General features: G+C 59.2%; 2 protein-coding genes across 3 annotated transcripts; one reads left to right on the forward strand and one right to left on the reverse strand.

Annotated features, from left to right (window-relative positions):
• Positions 1-11: 11 nt before the first annotated feature.
• On the forward strand, positions 12-7,302 carry CACFD1 (calcium channel flower domain containing 1; the record flags this gene model as incomplete). Its single annotated transcript, XM_079705956.1, has 5 exons — positions 12-132; positions 2,892-2,964; positions 3,538-3,663; positions 6,539-6,646; positions 7,212-7,302. 5 exons carry the CDS (start codon positions 12-14, stop codon positions 7,300-7,302), a joined length of 519 nt encoding a protein of 172 aa, XP_079562082.1.
• Positions 7,303-9,679: 2,377 nt separating this feature from the next.
• SLC2A6 (solute carrier family 2 member 6) lies at positions 9,680-17,199 on the reverse strand (the record flags this gene model as incomplete). 2 transcript variants are annotated; one of them, XM_079706808.1, is made up of 10 exons in its annotated part: positions 9,680-10,441; positions 11,300-11,445; positions 11,667-11,852; positions 12,239-12,347; positions 12,982-13,134; positions 13,560-13,771; positions 14,401-14,500; positions 15,154-15,360; positions 16,378-16,540; positions 17,093-17,199. In XM_079706808.1, the coding sequence occupies 10 exons, from the start codon at positions 17,182-17,184 to the stop codon at positions 10,286-10,288; spliced, it is 1,524 nt and encodes a 507-aa protein (XP_079562934.1). In that variant the 3' UTR covers positions 9,680-10,285. The 2 variants fall into 2 exon arrangements, with proteins under 2 accessions (XP_079562934.1, XP_079562933.1); XM_079706807.1 differs by lacking the exon at positions 11,667-11,852 and having other exon boundaries at positions 17,093-17,184.
• Between the last annotated feature and the right edge of the window lie 3,873 nt (positions 17,200-21,072).

A 21,072-nucleotide genomic window follows, 5' to 3' on the forward strand; every position in this document is an offset into this window, starting at 1 on the left:
ACGGCGGCACCATGAACGGTGCGGGCGGAGCGGCTGCGGCGTCCGTGAGCTCGGCGCCGCCCGCGCAGGAGGAGGGCATGACGTGGTGGTACCGCTGGCTGTGTCGCCTGTCGGGGGTGTTAGGGGCCGTCTGTGAGTACCCGGCCCGGGGGAGGGGCCGGCGCTGCCGCACGCTGCGCATGCGCGCTCGGCCCCGCCCCCGTGGCGGCCCCCCGCGGCCCCCCCTTCTCCCGGGAAGAGGCCGGCTTGGGGCCGGGGTCTCCGGGCCACGCGCGGCTCTTGGAGCTCAGTCTGGTCCGGAGGCCGCCTCACCTGTTGACTCGGATGTGGGTGCGGGCGGCAGGCGCCTTAACCTTTGGGCGAAGGTTGTTTATAAATGGGGCGGGTGCTGGCCAGATTTCCTGAGGGACAGGCGGTCCCCACGGGAGGGCCAGGCAGTGAGCTGAGGAAGGTGGCCTCTCCTCTGGGTCCTCACTGCCCACTTGGAGGCAGTGCGCTTCCCCTGATGTCAGCTCTCCCTCCTGCTGTCAACTCTGCCTCCACCGTCTCTCATCTCCCCTACTTCTACTCCCCACCCCGCATGGCGGACACGCACACCCCGACCTCAGGTTTCCTGGAAAGCTGGGCTGTTTTAGCACAGTCCCCCAAAGAACATACGTAGGAAGGCAGATCTGCTACAGCAGTAAAATAAGGATCATATGGCAGGTCTTCCAGAGGCAAGCAGACCCTGACCAGATATGTCGAAGGAGCACCTTCTTAGGCTCACCTTCCAGTCTCGTGGTCCTCCCAGGTGGATGGAGGCTGGAAGAAAGTTCAGGGGTGATAATGGGACAGGCCCTCCCTTCCAGTCACAAAAAGGCCTCTGAGTCCCTTTTCAGAGGGAGCATGTTTTTGACTTCGTAGGAGAGACTGGTCAGGTCTTAGATGATCATCTGGAGTCTGGGTGGCTGTTTCCCTGGCAGATCAGAGTGAGGCTGCTGTGGGAGTGAAAGTGATGGGGCGGGGTGGGGGGGAGAAGGGAAGGGGCCTGAGCGTGGCCTGCGGGCTGTCACCCTCCTCCCTCCATCTTGGGGTCAGCTGCCCTGCCAACTCCCTCGTTAGCCCTGGCGTCGCATCCAGTTCTGCGCTTTTCGAAGTGGGATTCTTGGGCCACCCCAGGAGTTCATGGTGTTGGGGCTACAGATGACGCTTCAGGAGAAACCTGTGACGTCGCTCTGAAATGTCAGTTTCACCTGCAGATTTGGGGCAAGTGCTTGTTATATGAATCCCCAATAGTATATAATACAGAGTAGAATGCAAAGCACGGAGGAGTTTTAGAGATGAAACTGGAGTTCAGCTAAGCCTCGTGTTTGCGGCTGGTGGCTGTTGGGTAGCGTCACCTTCCTCTGCTGTGGGGGGTCTCGGGAGAGGCGTTTCCTCAGGGTCCTGATCATCAGCTGGAGGCCAAAGCTTGGGAGGAGATAGGCTGGCACAGGACACCTCCCTCACTTGGCAAGAGTGCTGGACACCCCGAGGGGACATCTTCCAGCCCTTGATTGTTAAAGGACTCCTGGCTGGAGCCCGTCTGTCTGGGTTGAAACCTGGTCCTACCCCAAGGTTGGCTGTTGGTAGATAGTGGGGTAGAGGTGACGTGCTGACTGCGGCAGGAAGTACGGGGCGCTGTCAGGTGAGACCAGGCACGGCTGACGTCAGGCTGGAGCAGTACTGTATCGTGGGCGCTCATGTCTGTGGCCCTGGGGAGCCTTGCTGCCCGAATGTGTGTGTGACCTGTCCCAGGACAGGTGCCGCCTTTAGTAGGCGGGAAGACATCTGTCGCTGGAGGAGACCTTGGCAGGGGACATACAGGGCAGTTCCGTTGCAGTTTGGGTTCACTCCATCTGGTTTCCTCTTCCATCGTCTGCTGTCTGCATAGGGTTACATGGGAAAATAGGAGAATTCCAGGTCCTTGTCAGGGCTCAGGTGCAGAGGGAGCTGCTGCAAATTTAATGAACTGATTGCTCATCGCTGCCTCAGAAGGCCCAGCTTGCTGCCCGGCAGCCAGGCACTGCCCGGCAGACTCCCGGAGTCCTTGGTGGAGTGGGCTGGGGGCTGTGAGAGAGGAGGGAGGCGATTGTGCAGACCCCTCAGTGGAATGCTCTCGGGAGGCGTGAGCGAGGCTCCGCATTTGGGGCGTCAGAGAAACCGATCTTCGGGGTAGGAGAGGATGCACCCTCCCCGCTGCACACCCTTGGTATTTCAGGGTGGGTGGGCTGGGCTGTGGGGCTGTCCTGTGTGCAGGAGAGAAAACAGGCCTGGAAAGGTGAAAAGAACATACCCAAAGTCACTGGGCTGCTGGGTCAGTCAGAGCTGGAGTTGTGATCCAGGTCGACCTGGTCCTGATTTCTCTTCCAAGAGGGGAAGCCCTGTCCCAACCCAGATCCAGAGGACTTCTCTCGCGGCCTGCCCTGGGCACGGTGCCGCCTGCCCTGGCCTGAGCCCTTGAGAGACGTTCTCTTTTTCATGCTACGTACCTTGCGGGATGGGTTTTGGGACAGCTGGGGTTCAGAGGGCGGGCTTCTCCAACCCCAGAACAGAGAGAGGGCGGGATGTCCACGCCGCCTCGCTGAGCCCCGAGAGCGAGCCAGCTCTGGGGTCCGGCCGCACCCTGGCCGTGAGGTCTGGGCAAGCCGCTTCGCCTGTCTGAGGCTGCGTCCTCACCTGTTCATGGAGTCGCTGTGTTGGCCTTGCTTGTCTCTGGTGGCGGTGGGGAGACATCTGGGTGCTGTGAGAAGAGCCAGGTGCTGGGGTCGGAAGGGGTCTCGTGCTTTCACGAGCTGTCTCCCCAGGTGGCCTGCCCGCAGGCTCTGTGCCCTCCTCCCTGCTGATTCCTGCCCGTGTCTCTTGCTTTCAAGCTTGCGCCATCTCCGGCCTCTTCAACTGCATCACCATCCACCCTCTGAACATTGCGGCCGGCGTGTGGATGATGTGAGTAGCCGTGTGACCGTCCTGCCGGGGGGTGTTGGGGCGTGTGGATTTTTGGGCACCTCCCAGGTGGAACACGAGTGAGTTGAATTGGGTGGACCAGGCTGTGAGGGTTACTGGGCACCAGTGGTATGTGGGAGACCTGGGGTGGTATTAGTTGTGTGAATTCCTGCTCTGGGGCTCAGGGGGTTCTTGGGGGCCAACGGGGATAGCGAGGGTGCTTTCCCTCCAAGGTGGGGGCGGATGGAAGGGCCCGGCCCGCTGTGAGGGCCCAGTGTCTGGTCACGGTGACTGTGACCCGGACACGGAGAGCCCAAAGGCGGGAGCAGACACCCTTGGCGTGCCACCTGGGGCTCAGCCGTCCCCAGCCCAGACACGTGCTGTGCTCAGGGCTCGCCGAGTTCCCTCCTCCGGCGAGGGCATCCCCAGGGCGGGCCGTGGCAGTGGGCTGGCTGCCCTGCTCCGGCTCCTCCCGGAGCCCAGGGTGTGGGGAGCAGCCGGGAGCGGGCGGAGGGGCGGCATCGCGGGGCGCTGGGACCCGCCGGCCTGGGCGCCAGCCTGCTCGTCTCTCTGCAGCATGAACGCGTTCGTCCTACTGCTGTGTGAGGCGCCCTTCTGCTGCCAGTTCATCGAGTTTGCGAACACGGTGGCGGCCAAGGTGGACCAGCTGCGCTCCTGGCAGAAGGCCGTCTTCTACTGCGGGTGAGGGGCCGCGGGCCGGGCCTGACTCGGCTCCCCCAGACCCTGCTTCCGCAGGTGACAGTGTTGGCCGGGCTGGGCGGACGGCTGCTTAGTGTACTCTCAGTAGAGGTTTAACCAGGGATGGCGTTTGTGCAGTCACATGAGGGACCTGCTACGCGACGTGACCCAGCGTCCAGGGCTCTGCGTCGGGCCTACAGGTCCAGCCACACAGTATTCAGACGTGAGATACGTACACCTTGCAGCAGTACGTGTATAGAGAACGCGAGAAATGCCTGGACCGTGGGCCCATTAGTCCGGAGTTGTAGAGCAGATTCTGGTAGATCCGTATGTGCCTCTGTGCAGCCTTTCAGGAGTGCGGCTGATCTAGATGTCCTGACACGAAAGGGGAAAGAAGCAAGTTGTAGAACAAAAAATAGTGCCTTCCAAACATGCTTTTCTCTTATTTTCCCACATCTAACAACAAGTTCAGTATGTCGTACCTCCCATCTGAGCCATGAGGTTGAACTAATTTGTGGATGTGTTTAATGCAGCTTCCGGAACAGCGCCTGGTGTCTGGGAGGCCCTCAACAGCTTTTGGCAACAGCAGCGGTAGTGGTTGTCTAGATTATCTTTAGAAATAAATATGGAGGTTTTTATTTCAAGGGTTTCTTCCCTTCCTGGAGGCCAGTAGTTGTGTCAGAGCACAGGATACGTGCTCAGCTCTAGAGCCGTTTCCCACTGTGTCTAAAGCACAGAGGAATACGAAATACCACGCGTTGGCACCTCCTTTGCCGGCGTTTCTATTTTTTTTTAAATTATTTTAAAATGCTAACAGTAATATATATTCATTAAAAATAATGTGGAAATAAAAAGTTGTTACCCAAAGCCCCACTACTCGTTAACATTTTGATATGTGTCGTTTCACTCTGTCTTCAGGCATTTTCTAAAACCTGTTTTCACACAGTTTTAACCATTACAAGTACATTTGTATCCTGTTTTTTTCCCCCTTAAAATCGTGGTAGAACTATTTTCATTATTACCACAAAGGCTTCATAAGATGACTTTTAAAAAAATTAATTAATATTAATTAATTTTTGGCTGAGTTGGCTGAGCAGTCTTCAGCCAACTGAAGACTGAGGGTTGGCTGAGGGTCTTCGTTGCTGCACGTGGGCTTTCTCTAGTTGTGGTGAGCAGGGGCTACTCTTTGTTGTGGTGCATGGGCTTCTCATTGCGGCGGTGGCTTCCCTTGTTGCGGAGCACAGGCTCTAGGTGCGCGGGCTCAGTAGTTGTGGCTCGCAGGCTCAGTCGTTGTGGCACATGGGCTTAGTTGCTCTGCAGCATGTGGGATCTTCCAGGGGTTGAACCAGGGATCGAACCAGGGGTCGAACCCACTTCCCCTGCATTGGTAGGCGGATTCTTAACCACTGTGCCACCAGGGAAGTCCCCATAAGATAAATTTTAATGATAGGAATATTTATTCCGCTGAATGTATCATGCTTTTCTTCATTTGTAACCTGTAGTGCAAATCAGGCTGTGATGAACATCTCGGTGCTAAAAATTTCTGTGTTGATGATGATTTCCTTAGGATCTATTTCCAGGTGTGGGGTTATTAGGTCAAAGATTACAATCATTTAAAAGACTTCAATATGTGGCTAAAGTGCTTTCCAAAGAGAGAACCTGAGTTTCTTCTTTCTTTCCCCCGGCCCAGGGCCGTGTGCCCTTTTCACATTTGTGTCTGTTATCTAAGGTAAAATCTTTTTCTGTATGTTTTTTACTAATTGCATTTTCATTTTTGGTAGTTAATGGTCTAGTTTCCTTTTCACCTTTTGACATGGTAACGTTTTACTTAGTAAGTTACATGTGTTTCTATATTAAAGATTTCTTAATTTTTTGTTATATTTCTTGCAAATGTATTTCTAGCCTGTTGTTTGCCTTTAGTTTTGTTTTGACAGAAGATTTTTCCCCATGGTCTTTTCTTTTCCTTTGCAATTTCTATTATTATTTTTTTACTTAGAAAGTTTATAACTTCAGTAAAACCTCATGATCACACGTCCCGCCAGAATGGAAATTCAGGTAGAATTCATTTGGTTGAGTCCGAGAAGAGTCTAAGAAGAGTCTTGTCTTCCCTGTGTACAGGGTGTGTGTGTTAACCCAAATCACTGCCACCTGTCTGGAAATCCCAACCAGGACCAGGCATTGGCCCCGTGGATACTTAAGCCAGAGTGGACACCTGTCTCCGGGTGGTGCCAACCTGGACCAGACAGAGCTGCCTCACCAGCCAGTTAGCCGTTTTTGGCGTGCACCTTGCAATAAGGAAGCCCCGTGTCCTGTGCACTTTAACCTTTGGGATCTTCCTTGTTGAGATACGGCTGGTTTCACTGCGCTGATAAGAGCCAACATTTACTTAGTGCTTATGCTGTTCCAGGCATCGTGTTAAGTACTTAACATGCCTCGTCTCATTCAGTCTCAAAACCTCTGAGGTTTGATCCCCACCTTACCGTAGGGAGGCTGAGCCTCAGTTGAGTAACTTGCCCCCAGTCACAAAGCCGCTAAGGGACTGAACTGACACTGGATTTTCTGGTCTGCCTGTTTTTATGCACAGGGGTTTGGGCCATTTTGGTGCTGTTGAACCCTATTTGGATCACAGATCCTTTAAAAAATCTGATGAAAGCTTTGGGTTCTCTCCCCAGAAAATGCACAGAATTTTACAGACAAGTTCACTCACGGGTGTTTGAGGACTTTACGAAGCCCGGCTGTGCACCTGTGCTCCAGCTGATTTCTGGGGACCCTTCCTGTACCTGGCTGTCTGGGAAGGCGGCTGGGTGAACCCGGGAAGCTGGAAGTGGTGTCGTGGCTGCGGGGTGGGAGTGCCCTTTGACCTCTGCTTCTCCTCTAGGATGGCCGTCGTTCCCATCGTCATCAGCCTGACCCTGACCACACTGCTGGGCAACGCCATCGCCTTCGCCACCGGAGTGCTGTACGGACTGTCTGCTCTGGGCAAGAAGTGCGTCTGCTGGTCCCAGCCCCTGGGGGTGGGGGATCTTTACTTCCCGCCTCCTGAAGTCTCGCAGGGAGGAGAGGGCTGGGAGTGGCCCCCGTTATTCTGTTGTGGAAACGGAGGCACAGAGGCTGTCAGTGACCCCCATCCATGTCTCCAGGGTGTCCGAGCCCTAGGGGGTGAGAGCAGGAGAACTCATGGGACTCCCTGGTGGCCCCGTCGTGCCTCGTCACAGCCTGTAGCAGGGGTGGCAGAGCATGGCTACTGAGAGCCTCTTCCCAGCGGGGCCCGCACCTGGCTCCGTGGCCAGCATTCACCCTCTCTCGCGGAGCCCAGACTGAGAATCCGAATCCTCAGCCCAGCATCCCAGGCAGCCTGTGCCACTCTTAGAGGTGACAAGACGTGTCTTTGCCATCCTAGCAATAGGGTCTCTGCCTGGGGAAACTAGAGGGCCCATTAGGCTCTGTCTGCAGGCCACACTTGGGTCGCAGGTCAGGAATGGGGGGGAGGCTGGGAGGGCTGTGTGTCTGGGGTCCGTCCCCTGTGTGGCACTGACTGACTCTCTCCCCAGGGGCGACGCGATCTCCTACGCCAGGATTCAGCAGCAGAAGCAGCAGGCGGACGAGGAGAAGCTCACGGACACCCTGGAGGGGGAGCTGTGATGTGGTCGGGGGACCCTCCCGCCCCCCGCCCCGTTGGCCCTCTGGTCTGTGTGAGCACGTCCCCGAGGCGCACTGACCCTGAGGGTCAGCCTGGAAGAGGAGCCTGTGTCCAGCTCCCTCGGTCCCTCTCACCTGTCCCCGCACCTGGAGTCCTCCCCCGTCTGCCCCTCCCCCAGATAGGCATCGCCCCAATCCAGGTGCCGAGGGGCCGGGGTGAGGGCTCTGAGGGCCTTGGCCAGCGCCAAGGGGATGGGAGGTGGCGGCAGGCAGCGGCGGCCTCGGGGTGATCCAGGCCTCGGGGCGTGAGGCCGCGCGGAGCCTGCAGAGCTCTGCAGACAGCCCGCCTGACCCTACTCTTCCCAGCTCGCGTGGCCTCCTGGCAACAGGCCCCTGGGTGGGTTTCCAGACTTACACAGCTGGCAGGACCCCCGAGACCTGCTGAAGGCCCGCGAGGAGCTGCTTTTGGAGACTTTGGTCCCGTCTCGGGGTGGGAGGTACATCAACCCAGGCCTGGGCATTGGCCACAGTGGCCTCCTCTCCACCCTCCAGGCAGGAGAGCATCCCGTAAGCTGAGCCACCTGGGCTGCCTCTGTCCTCCTGTCATCAAGGCGGAGCGGTGTCCTGCTGCCCGTACCCCCTGCCACTCTGTTCTCCATGGGAGCCCACAGTGCTCCCGACCCGTGACGGCAGCCCGGGTGGTGACCCAACCGCTGGTAGGGGTGTGCTCCCTCCCCCGGTTCCCGGGAACCTTGGACTAGCACAGAACCAGGACACTTCCCATGGGCCTGGCCAGCCCCTAGGTTCTCCCCATTCCCCAGGCCCCGGTGCTAAGGACGTGCGGAGGGCAGGCTCTCCCCTGCCCCGCGGGGCTGCCCGTCCACCTCTCTGGTGTGGACCTGCCGACCCCACCCCCTGCCCTGTCCTCGGGGAGCTTCCTGCCTTTTGAGAGCTGGGCAGAGGCTAGAGCCGCCCCTGCTCCCACCGTGAGCTGTCCCCACTGCGCTGGGTGCCAGGCCACCAGGGAGCGGGGCCTGTGTGGACGTGCACGTCGTCTCCCCAGCCTCCCTCCGTGTGCCGTCCCTTCCTTCCGCCCTGCCCACTGGCCGCTCTGGTTGTTGGACTGGTTTCAGCCATTGGCGTGTGTGACAGGCCTGGCCCGCCCGGGTGGCCTGGGGCTCAGCTCCTGCCCCTCCCAGGACCCCAGGCTGGGCCTGCTCTGGGCGCCCAGAGCTCAGGGGCCCTCTCCTGCTCTGTGGAACCAGCCCCAGGGCTGCGCCCCGGTCTTTGCTTCCCAGAGGGACTTTTCACCTCTGGGGTTTGTGTTTGAGGCTGGGAGGGCAGGCACTGTCCCGGGCACAGCAGCGTCCCCCAGCAGCTCTCCAGGGAGCCCGACACGTGCCTTCAGGGGTCCTCTGGGACCAATTTCCTCAGGCCAGCGCTGGGTTCAAAGGGCTGTGGGCTGTAGGTCTCTCCGGGCCGGCAGGGTGTGTGTGTGTGTGTGTCTCTCCTGCGTGTGCTGTGAATGAGACCTGTCTACCTCCCAGGAGGAGCCAGGGCCCTGCCTGCCCCTCTTGGCTCATTCGTACCCAGGAAGCGGGACTCTGGGGTCCCTCCTACCCCTGCCTCCGGGGCCTTGCTGATGGGGGTCTTCTTGCTGCAGGAGGAGAAGGGCTGGCTGTGTGTTGAGGAAGCTCGCGCTTCTGCCCTGTGAGGAAGTTGGGTGGGCCCTCCAGCCCCTCGGTCACAGGCCAGAGTGGGCAGGTCACTTGCCGAGGCTCCAAACAAGTGTAGCCGAGCAGCCCTGGAGCTGCGATCCTGCCTCCCAGTCGGGGGGCGGTGTGGGGGGGGGTCCCACCTTGCCGGGTGGCGGAAGGGCGGGGCCGCCAGGGCCCTCTCCCACCTCTGCAGCCCTGGCCTCTGTCCTCTCGTGGTCCTTGTTTACTCTCAGTGTTTGGCTTGCATTTTGAGCAATAAAGCCTGGTAGCGGTTTGTATGGTTGCTCGCGCGGTCCGCCTGTTACCGTCTCCCTCCGGGGCACTAAATAAGCGGTAGGGATGCCCAGATGCCGGCTGAGCAGGGGCCAGCCCCGGGAGCAACTGCCACGGTATCGAGGTCCCCTATGCTGCTGGCCCTGTGCTGGCCTGCTCCCAGCATCTCAGACAAGGACGGTGGCTTGGCTGAGCTCACACAGCTAGGAGGGGCTGGAACCCCACGGCCGTCGCCTCTTCCTTCTGCCTGGCTGTGGGCAGCTTGGGGTGGCCATAGAGAGGTGGCCTGGGGCAGCAGGCCCTGGCGACCTCGGCTGAGAATTTGGGTCCAGCCTGGTTGCTGGGGGGGCTCCCCCACCTGGAGTAAATCCCACTCCTTCCTCTCCTGGGCCGTGGCCCGATTTATTTGTATAAATAGGGTGAACGCGGCTTGAACTCGAGCGCTTCCTGTTCCCAGAAGGCGGGTGGGTGTAGGAGGGAGTGTCCACGCTGGGTCCTGGCCTTTGGGGGTCCAGGACGGTCCCTGTGGTGTCCATAGGCCTCACAGGCCCAGTTTCCTGTCTTGGTCCCCAAAGCCAAGAGGCTCAATGGCCGCCAGGTGATCAGAGCAGGAGGAGGGCCGACGTCCCTGTGCGGAGCCGCTGCACCGCCAGCAGCCCTGTGTGTCCTCGGCGTGGCCCTCCACGCGTGAGTGAGCACTAGGCCCGAGGTCGCCCAACAAGGCCTTGGCCCCGGGGCCATGTGGCTGCCCCCTCCGTCGGTGGGTCTGGCCGATGAGTGGGTGACACTGGGGCCACCTGAGCCAGGGCCGAGGCTGGACAGGGTGCTGCCTGCCCAGAGCCGGTGCGTGTGCTGTGCCGTGAGGCCTCTGGCCGGTCCTCCTGTGCCCTGGCTGGCGGCGGGCTGACACCGCCTCCTGGACGCGGGGTGCAGGTTTGGGGCCCCGACATGCTCCACCACCCAGTGGTTTGGCCCTCAGCGGCGGAGGCCCCGCCCTAGCGTAGGAAGGACCTCCTCCCGCTGCGGAAGAAGGACTCGATCTGCTCCAGCGACCGGCCCTTGGTCTCGGGCACACAGCAGCCGGTGAAGGCCAGGTTCACGGAGCACACGGCAGCAAAAAAGAAGAAAGGCACCTGCAGGCCGAAGGCATTCTGGGGGAGAAGAAGGGCTCCGGGTCACAGGGGAACCCTAAAGGTCCTTCCGCCCCAGCACCAGCTTCTTGGCCCTGCGAGCATCAGCCAGCCTGGGGGGCAGGCCTTCATCTTGTTCCCCTGCTTGGACCACCCCCGGGTTCCCCACTGTCTCCAGCATGAAATCCAAGTGCCTCAGCAGGGCATTGGAGTCCTTGAGGGGTGCAGACAGCCTTCCTCTGTGCTGGGCCCAGGACTGACTTCTCCCAGCCGGAGCCCACCCTGCCCCAGACACCGGCCTCTCTCCTTGGTCCCAGTGCCCACCTCTCATTTTCAGCTGTCCCACAGGCCCACTTGCAGCAGGCCTGCCACCACAGCTGGCTGACCTGCTCTGGGCGCCCCCAACCCTGCCCTGACCCACTGACTGCACCAGGCTAGGCCCCATCCAAGCTGTCCCCACCAGATTCTCCCACTTGGGAGTTGGGAGCTGGAACTTGGAGGTTGTGGTTGGCTTCAGGGCCTGCTGGGGGTTTGAACCGAGAGGCTGGGTGAAGCCAGGATGGGGAAGCATTTGGCGGAGAGACCCAAACTGCCCACCCAGACAGAAGGCCCAGATACCCCGGAGGGTGACAGGCAGGGCAGGCGGGTGTGGCTCTCTGGACTTGGGTCCCACCTTGGCCTGGGAGGTCAATCACCTGACTTCTCCCCACAGTTCCCTGAGCCGAGTCTGTTTGCTGAAATGAACGTTGTCACTTGACGGCCCTTGGCCTCGGCGTGAAGGGGGTGTGTGCTAAGGCCGAGGGGACACGCGGAGAAGCCTCAGCACAGCCCTGGGCACCGGCCAGAGAGGCCCCAGGCCCCCGGGGGCGGAGCACTCACCACCACCAGCAGGAAGGACTTGGTGAGGGCAAAGGCGGTGAGCCAGCTGACCAGCACGCAGAGCCCCGAGGCCACGCCGCGGGCCCGCAGCGGCAGGATCTCGGACATGAGGAGCCAGGTGATGGGCCCCCAGCCCATGGCGTAGCCTGCCGGAAGCGGGGAGGGGTGGGCTCAGAGCCCATTTGTCGGGCTGGGGGGGGGCGGGGGTTGGGGGGGGAAGAAGGCCTCTCGTGTCTCCCTGGAGCTGCTGAGAGACGGCTCCCCGGCCTCCAGGACAGCAGTGACAGCCCACGACACCAGCGCGTCCCCGCAACTCACACCCAAGACAGCCCCGTCCCCAGACCCCGTCGAGCACGGCCACACCTACCCATGATGAAGAGCATGGTGGCCAGCAGGGGCACCATGGTGAGGTAGTTGGTGGGCATGGCCAGGGGCTGCTCTGTGCCTCCCAGGGGCACACTCTCCAGGCCCATGGTGCCGTTGGGGGTCAGAGGCTTTGGACCGAAATGGACGTACAGCCCTAGTGTCAGGTTGGCAGCAAACATGCTGGCCGCTGTGGACAGACAGGTGGCCCTCGGGGGGCCGGGACCCTCTCAGCCAGCACCCCTCAGCGCGCTGTACCCCGTGTGGCCCAGTCCCCTTCAGGCCGCCTGTGACTGGAGGCTTCCTCCTGCAGGGCAGCCAGCTCCCACCCAGCCCGCCTTTGGGCTCCCGTCACACCCAGCGTGTGTGTCATCGTGGTCTCGTTTGCTCCCATGAGCCCCAGCAGACCTTTCTGGATGCCTGGGCCCTCGCCGGTTGCTGGGGAGATGCTGGGGAGACGCAGGCCACCAGGGCAGGTCTGACCCAGGCCCCCTGGCGCTCCCACCGCGAGGGCTGACAAGACACGTGGCAGCTGCTGAAGGAGTCAATGAGTGTATGTGAGCAGCCTGTGCTCACCTGAGACAAAGAGCAGAGCCTTGCGTCCGGCCAGGTCCATGGTGAGGGCGGCGATCAGCACGGACAGGAGCCGCACGGCTCCCACGATGGCGGCGTCGTCCTCAGGGGGCTGCAAGGAGGAAGCCCCCGGGGCTGAGGGACCCCAGCCTGCTGTTCCTCCCCCCGGCCCCCGCCCCCGCCGAGGCTCTGCAGGGTCAGGCCCCAGGCTCAGCTGCTTTGTGCCAGGCTGTTTCGCTGGTCGCCCAGCCCGGCCCATGGGGCCCTTGCAGGCAGGGGCACAACTGCTGTGCCCACCACTAAGCCCAGGGCTGGCACCGGATCCAGGCATAACAGCAACTTGTGGAACCGTGCTGTCGCTCATTTTCAGATCTCATCTCCCTCTGAGCCCCAGGAAGGGTGGATGAAGCCATGCTGGCTTCACAGAGGAGGAAGCTGAGGTTTGGAGGGGAGGTGACGTCCTCAGCAGGTGGCAGATGCTCTGAACCCGGGATCTGTGGCTCCCAGGGGGCCTATGCTTCTACAAAACTGGTTTCCCTTGTAATTCTGCCTATCTTATTTTAAAACATGCAAGCTTTGTTTACCAACATTCCTCTGAGAACAGGTGGTTGGCCCAGAAACAGTTAAGAGATGCTGGTGTCTGCGCGTGTGCGTGCATCCCAGACCCCGGCACAGAGCAGATCCTCCGCAGGGATGCCCTCCCCGGATCTGGGGGCAGAGCGGGTGGTGTGGGGCCGGGCTCTTACCAGCAGGACTGCAGTGCTGTCGAAGATGGGCTGCAGGTAGACGAGGATGGGCGTGATGCCCGTCAGTTGCTGCAGGAAGCGCATCAGCAAGGCGATGACGATGGGGCGGTACATGTGGGGGTCCCGGGCCTCGGCCCACGACAGGTGGCTGCTCTGGAGACGCGAGGCTGACGCTGAGGGGGCTGTGCCCGCCCCTCCGGCTGGCACCAACCCGCCCTGGGCTGCATGGAGCTGGGTAGGAGGCTCCCCTCTTCCCTCCTCCAGGAAAGATCCCCAGCACTGAGGCAACCCTGGCTCTGGGGACAGGCCCGGACACCCCTGCGTGGACCCCCAGGCTCTTGGATCAGTTGGTGGGCCAAGGCAGACCCCTGCTTGTCAGTATCGCCGGGCCCCCAGGCATCCACCGCACGGCGCATGCGCCCTGGGCCAGGGGCCACGACATCCCACCCCCCTACCCTTTGTTCCTAGAGGTGGGAACTGCTCTTATCCCTGTTCTCTAGGAAAAGCAACTGAGGCTCGTGACAGCCTAGTGAATGGCCACAGCCCCACAGTGCTGCGGGCGCCCACCCCTCCCACACCTGTCTCCGGACGTTGTCCTGGATCTGCTCGAACTCCCAGCGGATGTCAGCGTCAGCCCCTCGCAGCCAGGCCAGTGCCTGCAGCGCCTCCGAGTCCCTGCCCCTCGAGAGCAGGAAGCGAGGTGAGTTGGGCATGAAGCTGAGCAGCAGGATCATGACAAGCACAGGCCCCTCCCCGGCCACGGCCAGCCAGCGCCACGGCAGCAGCAGGCCTGGGCACAAGGAGTGGGTGAGGAGCTGGGGCTGGGCTGGACACAGAACCCCTCCCACCGGGGCCTCTGAGCAGCCTCATTTGCCCTCAGGTGTGAGTCCCAGGGCCACCTCCTACAGGAAGCCTACCGTGGTTGCTCCAGGCCTCTGTGGTCTAAATCAAGAGGGGCCACAGGGACTGCCTGGTCCCTGGCACAGGGCCCAGGTCCTTGGAGGGCCTCGAGGGCCACGGCAAGGTGATGGAGGAGTAGCCTGAGCAGCAAGGTCCTGGGGCCTCTACCACCAAACCCCCACCCCACCTCAGCTGGCTGCACTCTGATCACTCTTCTCTATGGTCTTCCCACCTAAGACTATTTGACAGAAAACATCCTGCTGTTAAAAGACAGTTTAAAGACTGCCAGCCCAAGAGAAGCCCTCACTGCCCAGTTAGGGGTGGGACCTCATGACCAGAGAGGCGCAGGGAACTGCCTGGAGGCACACAGCATGATGGTAGCTATGCCTTTGGCCTCCCAGCGTGGAATTTGTTTGGGGGCACGTTCACCCCTTTCCACCCCGTCTGCTCAGCAGCACCCCACCACCCCCCAGCCTGCACAGGGGGGAGGTGCCTAGTGCGCATTTGGATGATACTTGCCAAGGGCATAGAGGGACAGTGATCCAAACACGGCCATGAGCTGGGGTGTGGCGCCCAGGGCCCCACGGACGCCTGCGGGAGCAATCTCAGACACGTACACCTGCAAGACACATCCCCACCCCCGGCCTCTGCTGAGAACACAGGGGCCTGGGCCCGGCTGAGGTAGCAGGGGTGGCCCGGTGAGCCGTGGGGAGCAGGGAGTGGGGGCTTCCGGTGGGGTTCTCGTCCTCATCGTGACTCACGGCATGACCTCCCTCGGGCCTCAGGTGCCCTGTCAGGTGGGCAGAAGCACTCAGCTCTGACGTGGGGACGTGAGGCTGGGAATTGGGAGGCCCGAGGGCACCAGACTCTGGCCTCTGCTCCTTCCAGGGGCCTTCGTCCTGTGCCGGGCTTGCCCAGCCCCTGAGGGGGTGTGTGGAATGGTGGGTAAGACGAGGGGGGTCCCAGGAAGGGTGCAGGGCAGGGACTTCCCTCCCCTTTCCCGTTGTGTTGCTCAATGTGGATTTTCTCTGATTAAGCAATGGGTGTGTCAGGACTCAGGACGGGAAGTTGGGGGAGTCCAGAGTTGGGGGCGGCTTGGGACTGGTGTCAGATTCCCCCCAGATTGGCTGCCCTGGTGGGGCTGAGCTGAGGCTCCGTGGCAAACCTATCCCTGTTGACCAGGGGGATCCGAGGCCAGGAGACCTCAGCTGATGGTGGTCAGTGCAAATACTGAGGCAGTGAGAGGACCGGGGTGGGCAGTCCTGGCCTTACCGGGATGCAGGCAGCTGTGAGTCCCCCAGCGAAGCCCGTCAGCGTCCTCCCCAGGAGCAACATCCAGAGGCCGTGGGCACCTGCCATGAGCGCATAGCCGGCGGCCGAGGGTACAGCCGAGAACATGATGCTGAGCTTCCGGCCCAGGAGGTCGTTGAGCACCATGGCACTGAGGCCCCCGGCCGCCGCACCCAAGGTGAACACGGACTGCAGGGAAAGGGTGCAGGGCCCCGTCAGAGCCTAGAGACAGCTGCTTTCCCAGGCTGTCCCAGGAGCCTGGGCTGCCGGACTAGGGCCCTGGATGGTAGTGAGCCTCCTGTCTCCAGAGGGGTACAAGCAGCGCGTGGACAGCTGTTTGTTAGGGATGCCACAACAGCTGTCTGCGGTGGTTCTGTCCAGCCTGATGTGTAAATGTCTAGCACTGTGATGGAGCAGGCAGGAGAACTCTGTGACTTGAAGCCCTTGGGATTTTAAGATTTGGGGGTTCTCGGATTCCCTGTCGAGTGTACCAGGTTGGATCCGGTCAGTGACCTGGGCACGGTGCTCAGCCTGTCTGAGCCTCAGTTTCTTCAGCTGCATTATGGGGACAGCGGTAGCACCCACCTCATAGGGTTGGCCCTGGAGTAAACCGGCTCTCACGGCAAGTGCCTAGCATAGGCCCAGCACACACTAGGTGCGCAGTCTGCGTTGGGTATTATTATCTTAGCTGACTTGCTGTGGTTGTAAATCTGAGGCCACTAAGATTGCCATTCTAGAATCTTGGGACTCTCGGGACCTGTGCTCTTCCTACTTACATGCCCACCATCTATCCTGGGACCCTCGTGCCCCAGCAGTGCTCTTTCCATTAGTAGCTGATTCTCCTGCCACCCCTCGTCCAGGGAGGTGTCCTCTCTGCTGTGACAGCCCGGCTCTGGGTGGGGGGATCTGGGGAGCCCTCAGCCCCGCTGGGTGGAGACCTTAAGGGACACCCCCCCACCTGCTCCTTCCCACGCCTTCTCCATCAGCTTTCACTTCCTCCTCTTATTTCAGAGCCATTATCTGGCCTCACCCCACCCCTCCACCCCCCACCCCAGCCTGAAGTGGGTGGGGGAGGGGGCAGGCCAGGGCCCTGGAGGGGGTCTCAAGGCTGACCTTCGGGGGGTTCCTAGCTTGGGACGGAGCTCAGTGCGTCCCTGCCCCCCCTGCCCTGCCCTGCCCCTCTCCAGCTCAGAGCGTGGCTCTTACCCCGAACCAGGATGCCTGGGTTTTGGTCAGACTCAGGTTTGGATCCAAGGAGCGCTCCAGGGCTGGGATGACAGGGGACGTGTAGACCAGGGCATACCCGAAGCTGAAATTGCCCAGCACAGCAGCGAAGGTAGCTAGGAACACCCTCTTGTTCCGCAGGGCCCTGGTGCACGGGGGGTGCAGGGCAGTCAGAATCTCGGAGTCCCTCCTCGCCTAACTGCTGCCTGTCCTGAGCACGGTGGCTACCCGCTCAGAGGGCAGTGCTGGGGACGGCTGGGTCAAGAGCAGGTCGGACTGGCTCCTCCCAGGCCTGAGCACCAGCTCCCTTGGGAAGCCCCCAGGGCATGAGGACAGCCCTTGCAGCCCACTGCTGTGGCTGAGACGCAGGTGCACAGCACTATTCCCACAAGAGGAGGCTTGGTGTCTGCCCCCAGCTTTGCCATTCAAGGCTTGCTGTGTGACTTCAGGCGAAACCCTCGCCCCCTCTGGCTCTCAGTCGCCCTGTCTCTGCCAGTTGGGGGCTGGGCCCTGTACTCAGGAGGACCGGCTCCTTAAATAGGACTAGTGTGTCTGGGGCAGGAGGGAACCAGATGGCCCCTTGGTGGCCACTCACCGACAGTCAGTGGAGGCCCAAGATGGGAGCCAGCTGCCCACTGGAGGGTACCGGGGCCATCCCTAGCCTCCACCCGCAGACCCTATGCCTAGAGGCTCTCACCCGACCCGCGTCCTCTCCCCTGGTGACGGGGGCGGCTTCTCGGCGAAGGTGTCATAGTCCGGGCCCTCGGCTCCCAGCAGCGGCTCCTGCATGGCCGGCTTCTCCTGTCAGGGTGCGCCGCCGATGATAGTCCGGGGCAGCTCCGGCCAGAGGCGCGTCCGGCCGCAGCTGCTGGGAGCATCCGGCTGAGCCCGAAGCTCCGCCCCCACGACCGCGATTGGCTGCGGGGCGGCCCTGCAGAGCGGGCGCCGGCCAATGAGGCGGCCACGAGTGGTGCGGATGCTGAGGATGCGGGGTGCGGCGCTGGGGTGGGGCGGCCGGGCTTTACCCTGGAACCGACTCGGGTGTAGGGCGGAGGAGCCCCGACGGGGCGGCAGGGTTTTCCCTGGACGCGGCAGGCCCCTCGTGCGCCCCTGGAGGCCCCGGGGCTCGATTAGGGGACGGGAACCCGCACGGAGGGAGCCGCTTGAAAGTCGTGCAGGGCCTGGAGGCAGAGCCCTTCCCCGTTCGTCTGTGTCCGCGTCTGGGTCCAAGCTGGGTACCATCCCCGGGGCGCAGACTGCGTCCCACCCCTGGGGCCCAGTTGCTATAGGCAGGAGGAAGCTGAAGCCCAGAGAGGGGCCGTGACGCGCAAAGGTCACACAGCGAACACTTGTGGAGAGGAAGGCTGTGTGCTCCGCCTTGCCCTCGACGGCCTCTCTGCCTGCCACATCGCGTCTCAGAGTCACCGCTGTCCCCTTGACGCGGTGAAATCAGGTTCGCGAGTATCTGGGACAGCCGCAGCCGAGGGTGTGTGGAGTGAAGGCAGAGGGAAGAGGGGGTGGCGACTCCAGTGGACGAGACATATTTTCCCCATTTCTGATTGCAGAAGTGACTTGGGCTTGTAGCGAATCATCCAGGTTATAAGATAGCATTTAAAAATAAGAAAAGCAGAACCTGAAAATTCCCTGGAAGCCCTTTTTTTTTTTTTTTTTTTTTTGGCTGTGTTGGGTCTTTGTTCCTGTGCGAGGGCTTTCTCCAGCTGCGGCAAGCGGGGGCCACTCTTCATCGCGGTGCGCGGACCTCTCACTGTCACGGCCTCTCCCGTTGTGGAGCACAGGCTCCAGACGCTCAAGCTCAGTAGTTGTGGCTCACGGGCCTAGTTGCTCTGCGGCATGTGGGATCTTCCCGGACCAGGGCTCGAACCTGTGTCCCCTGCATTGGCAGGCAGATTCTTAACCACTGCGCCACCAGGGAAGCCTTGGAAGCCCATTCTTAAAACAAAAAAACCACCACCGCCACCAACAAAAAACCCAAACAAACAAAAACGCAAACCACACACACACACCACACAACAAAAACAACAAAACTGGGGCTTGCCTGGTGGCGCAGTGGTTGAGTCCGCTTGCCAGTGCAGGGCACACGGGTTCGTGCCCCGGTCCGGGAAGATCCCACATGCTGCGGAGCGGCTGGGCCCGTGAGCCATGGCTGCTGAGCCTGTGTGTCCGGAGCCTGTGCTCCGCAACGGGAGAGGCCACAGCAGTGAGAGGCCCGCGTACCGCAAAACAAAACAAAACAAAACAAAACTGAATTACTAGTTCCAGCTCTCGCTTTGGACTTTTTCAGATGGAGGAGGCTGAATCACACCCTATGCTGCTGAATGGATGTGCCACATATATTTTACAACCGATTCTTTGTTGTTGAACATTTGGGTTATTTCCAAATTTTAGCTATCAAAATAGCAAAGTGTTTTTAAAAGTTGTTATAGTTCTCTTTTATAATCATCAAAATATAACCACATATATTAGAATAGAGAAAACAGAGATGTGGGAAAGCCACATCCATTGCCAACAGCCTCACCCTGCTGGAATCTTAGTGTCTTTCCTTCCTCTCTTTTCCCCATGTGTCTGTTTTGTGTGTTTGCCCGCTGAGTGTGTATCTGATTGTGTGACCACCTCACACTGTGTTTTAAGCATTTTCTTGCCATCAAGCGCATAGTCTTTGGACTCAGGCACACCCAACAAGTGGTGATTCTTGCTGTAATGTTGCATAGCCTTCATGACCATATTTTGAAAATTGAGATGTAACACATCAGAACTGAGCAGGGGGCTTCCCTGGTGGCGCAGTGTTTGAGAGTCCGCCTGCCGATGCAGGGGACATGGGTTCGTGCCCCGGTCCGGGAAGATCCCACATGCTGCGGAGCGGCTAGGCCTGTGAGCCATGGCCGCTGAGCCTGTGCGTCCGGAGCCTGTGCTCCGCAACGGGAGAGGCCACAGCAGTGAGAGGCCCGCGTACCGCAAAACAAAAACAAAAACAAAAACAAAACTGAGCAGGATCCCATGGGGCCTTCCCAGGACAGACTGCCCCCTCCATGTCCTCCGCCTGCCTTTTGTCTGTAGGAAAACTTTATCCATAGAATAAATTTAATCAGAGAAGTGGAAAAATGCAGAAGCAAAGAAAAGCAAACAGGACAAAATAATAAAGTTTAGTCATTAAACAAAGTCAAGGACCTTTAGTTCCTCCTCAAAGGCTATGGATAATATTCTGAGTCATACCCTTTGAGCTGTTCTGCCAATACTGAAACCCCCACTAGGTAGAAAGAGTTAACTCCATGATGACCACACTGTAGCCATGACATCAGCTGCTCCATCTCAGTTCCAAGAATTGGCCTCAAAGAAATGGGCACAAACCAACCCTGGAACTGAAGATTAAACTGTACTTAAAACAAGATGACACTGATGAGACCACCACAAGACCAATTTCAAGATGATTGTCGGAGCTGACTGTGCTGTTTCTGCATGTAGACCCTTCCCTTTGCCTGTACACCCCTGAAACTCCCCTTTAAAGGCTCTGATTGGCAGGGGGAGTTGGCTTTTGGACACAAGTCCACCTTCTCCTCCAGGTTGCTGGCCTCCTGTATAAAGCAACCTTTCCTTTCCTACCAACACTTGTTTCTTGAGTATTGGCTTTCAAGCTTCGAGCAGCCAGACCTGAGCTCAGTAACATCTTAAAGGTGCAGCTCAATGAATAAAATTCTGTGTGCACCTAGGAATCACGGCTCAGATCAAGAAAGAAGCTTCTGATCACCCCCAGAAAGTCCCAAGTATTCCTTCCCAGTCATGCCCACCCTCCTGAGGTCCTGTCACTCTGATTCCTGTCGTTGTGGATTAGATCTTCCTGCTCTTGTTTCTGGCTCTTTTTTTTTTTTCCAATTTTTTTTCCTTTAAAGTTAGCTTTATTGAGGGACAATCTACACACAGTAAAATGAACCCATTTTAATGTGTAGACTGATGAGTGTTGACAACTGTGTCACCCAGTGGCCCCCCAATCAAGATATAGAACATTTCCATCCTCCAAGAAGGATACTGGTGCCCCTTCCCAGTCAATACTCCTCCCCCATCCCTGAGAAACCACTAATCATCTTTCTGTGACTGTAGATTAATCTTTCCTAGAGTTTCATAGAAAGAGAACCATATATTAAGTGCTTTTTTCTGGCTTCTTTTACTCAGTACATCTATGAGGTTCATCCGTGCTGTGTTTTCTAGTGCTTTGTTCTCTTTTTGTTGCTGTGTGTGTGTTAAGTTCCATCCTTTGGTGGGTGGTTGGGTTTCACGAAGCTTGGGGCAAGCCACCCCCAAATATGCCGAAGTGGCAGATTCGTTATGCTGAATTAAAGTTACTTGAGAAACAGTGGATGCAAGAAGAGTACTCTGACCCTCCTCTCTGTCCCCCTGAAAGCAGGAAATAAATCTCCCGTGTGGAATATACCCTTGCTGCACCAGGAGGTAGAGAGGCATCCTTATCACCAGAGATGGGGAATTCCGGGCAAGATGTCTGTGTAACAAACTCTGCCTAGTTTCTTCCCTAATGAGTACCCAAGCCTAAGTGTCTTTGTCTTGTCAGTTCTCCACAAATTTGTTGTTTCTTTGTCTAAAAAGCATAAAAGCTGCCTGCCTTGGTCATTTCTTTGGGTTCCATATCTATGAGACCTCTGTATGTAA

This window comes from Hyperoodon ampullatus (genome assembly GCF_949752795.1).
Source record: "Hyperoodon ampullatus genome assembly, chromosome: 6".
Lineage (NCBI taxonomy): Eukaryota > Metazoa > Chordata > Mammalia > Artiodactyla > Ziphiidae > Hyperoodon > Hyperoodon ampullatus.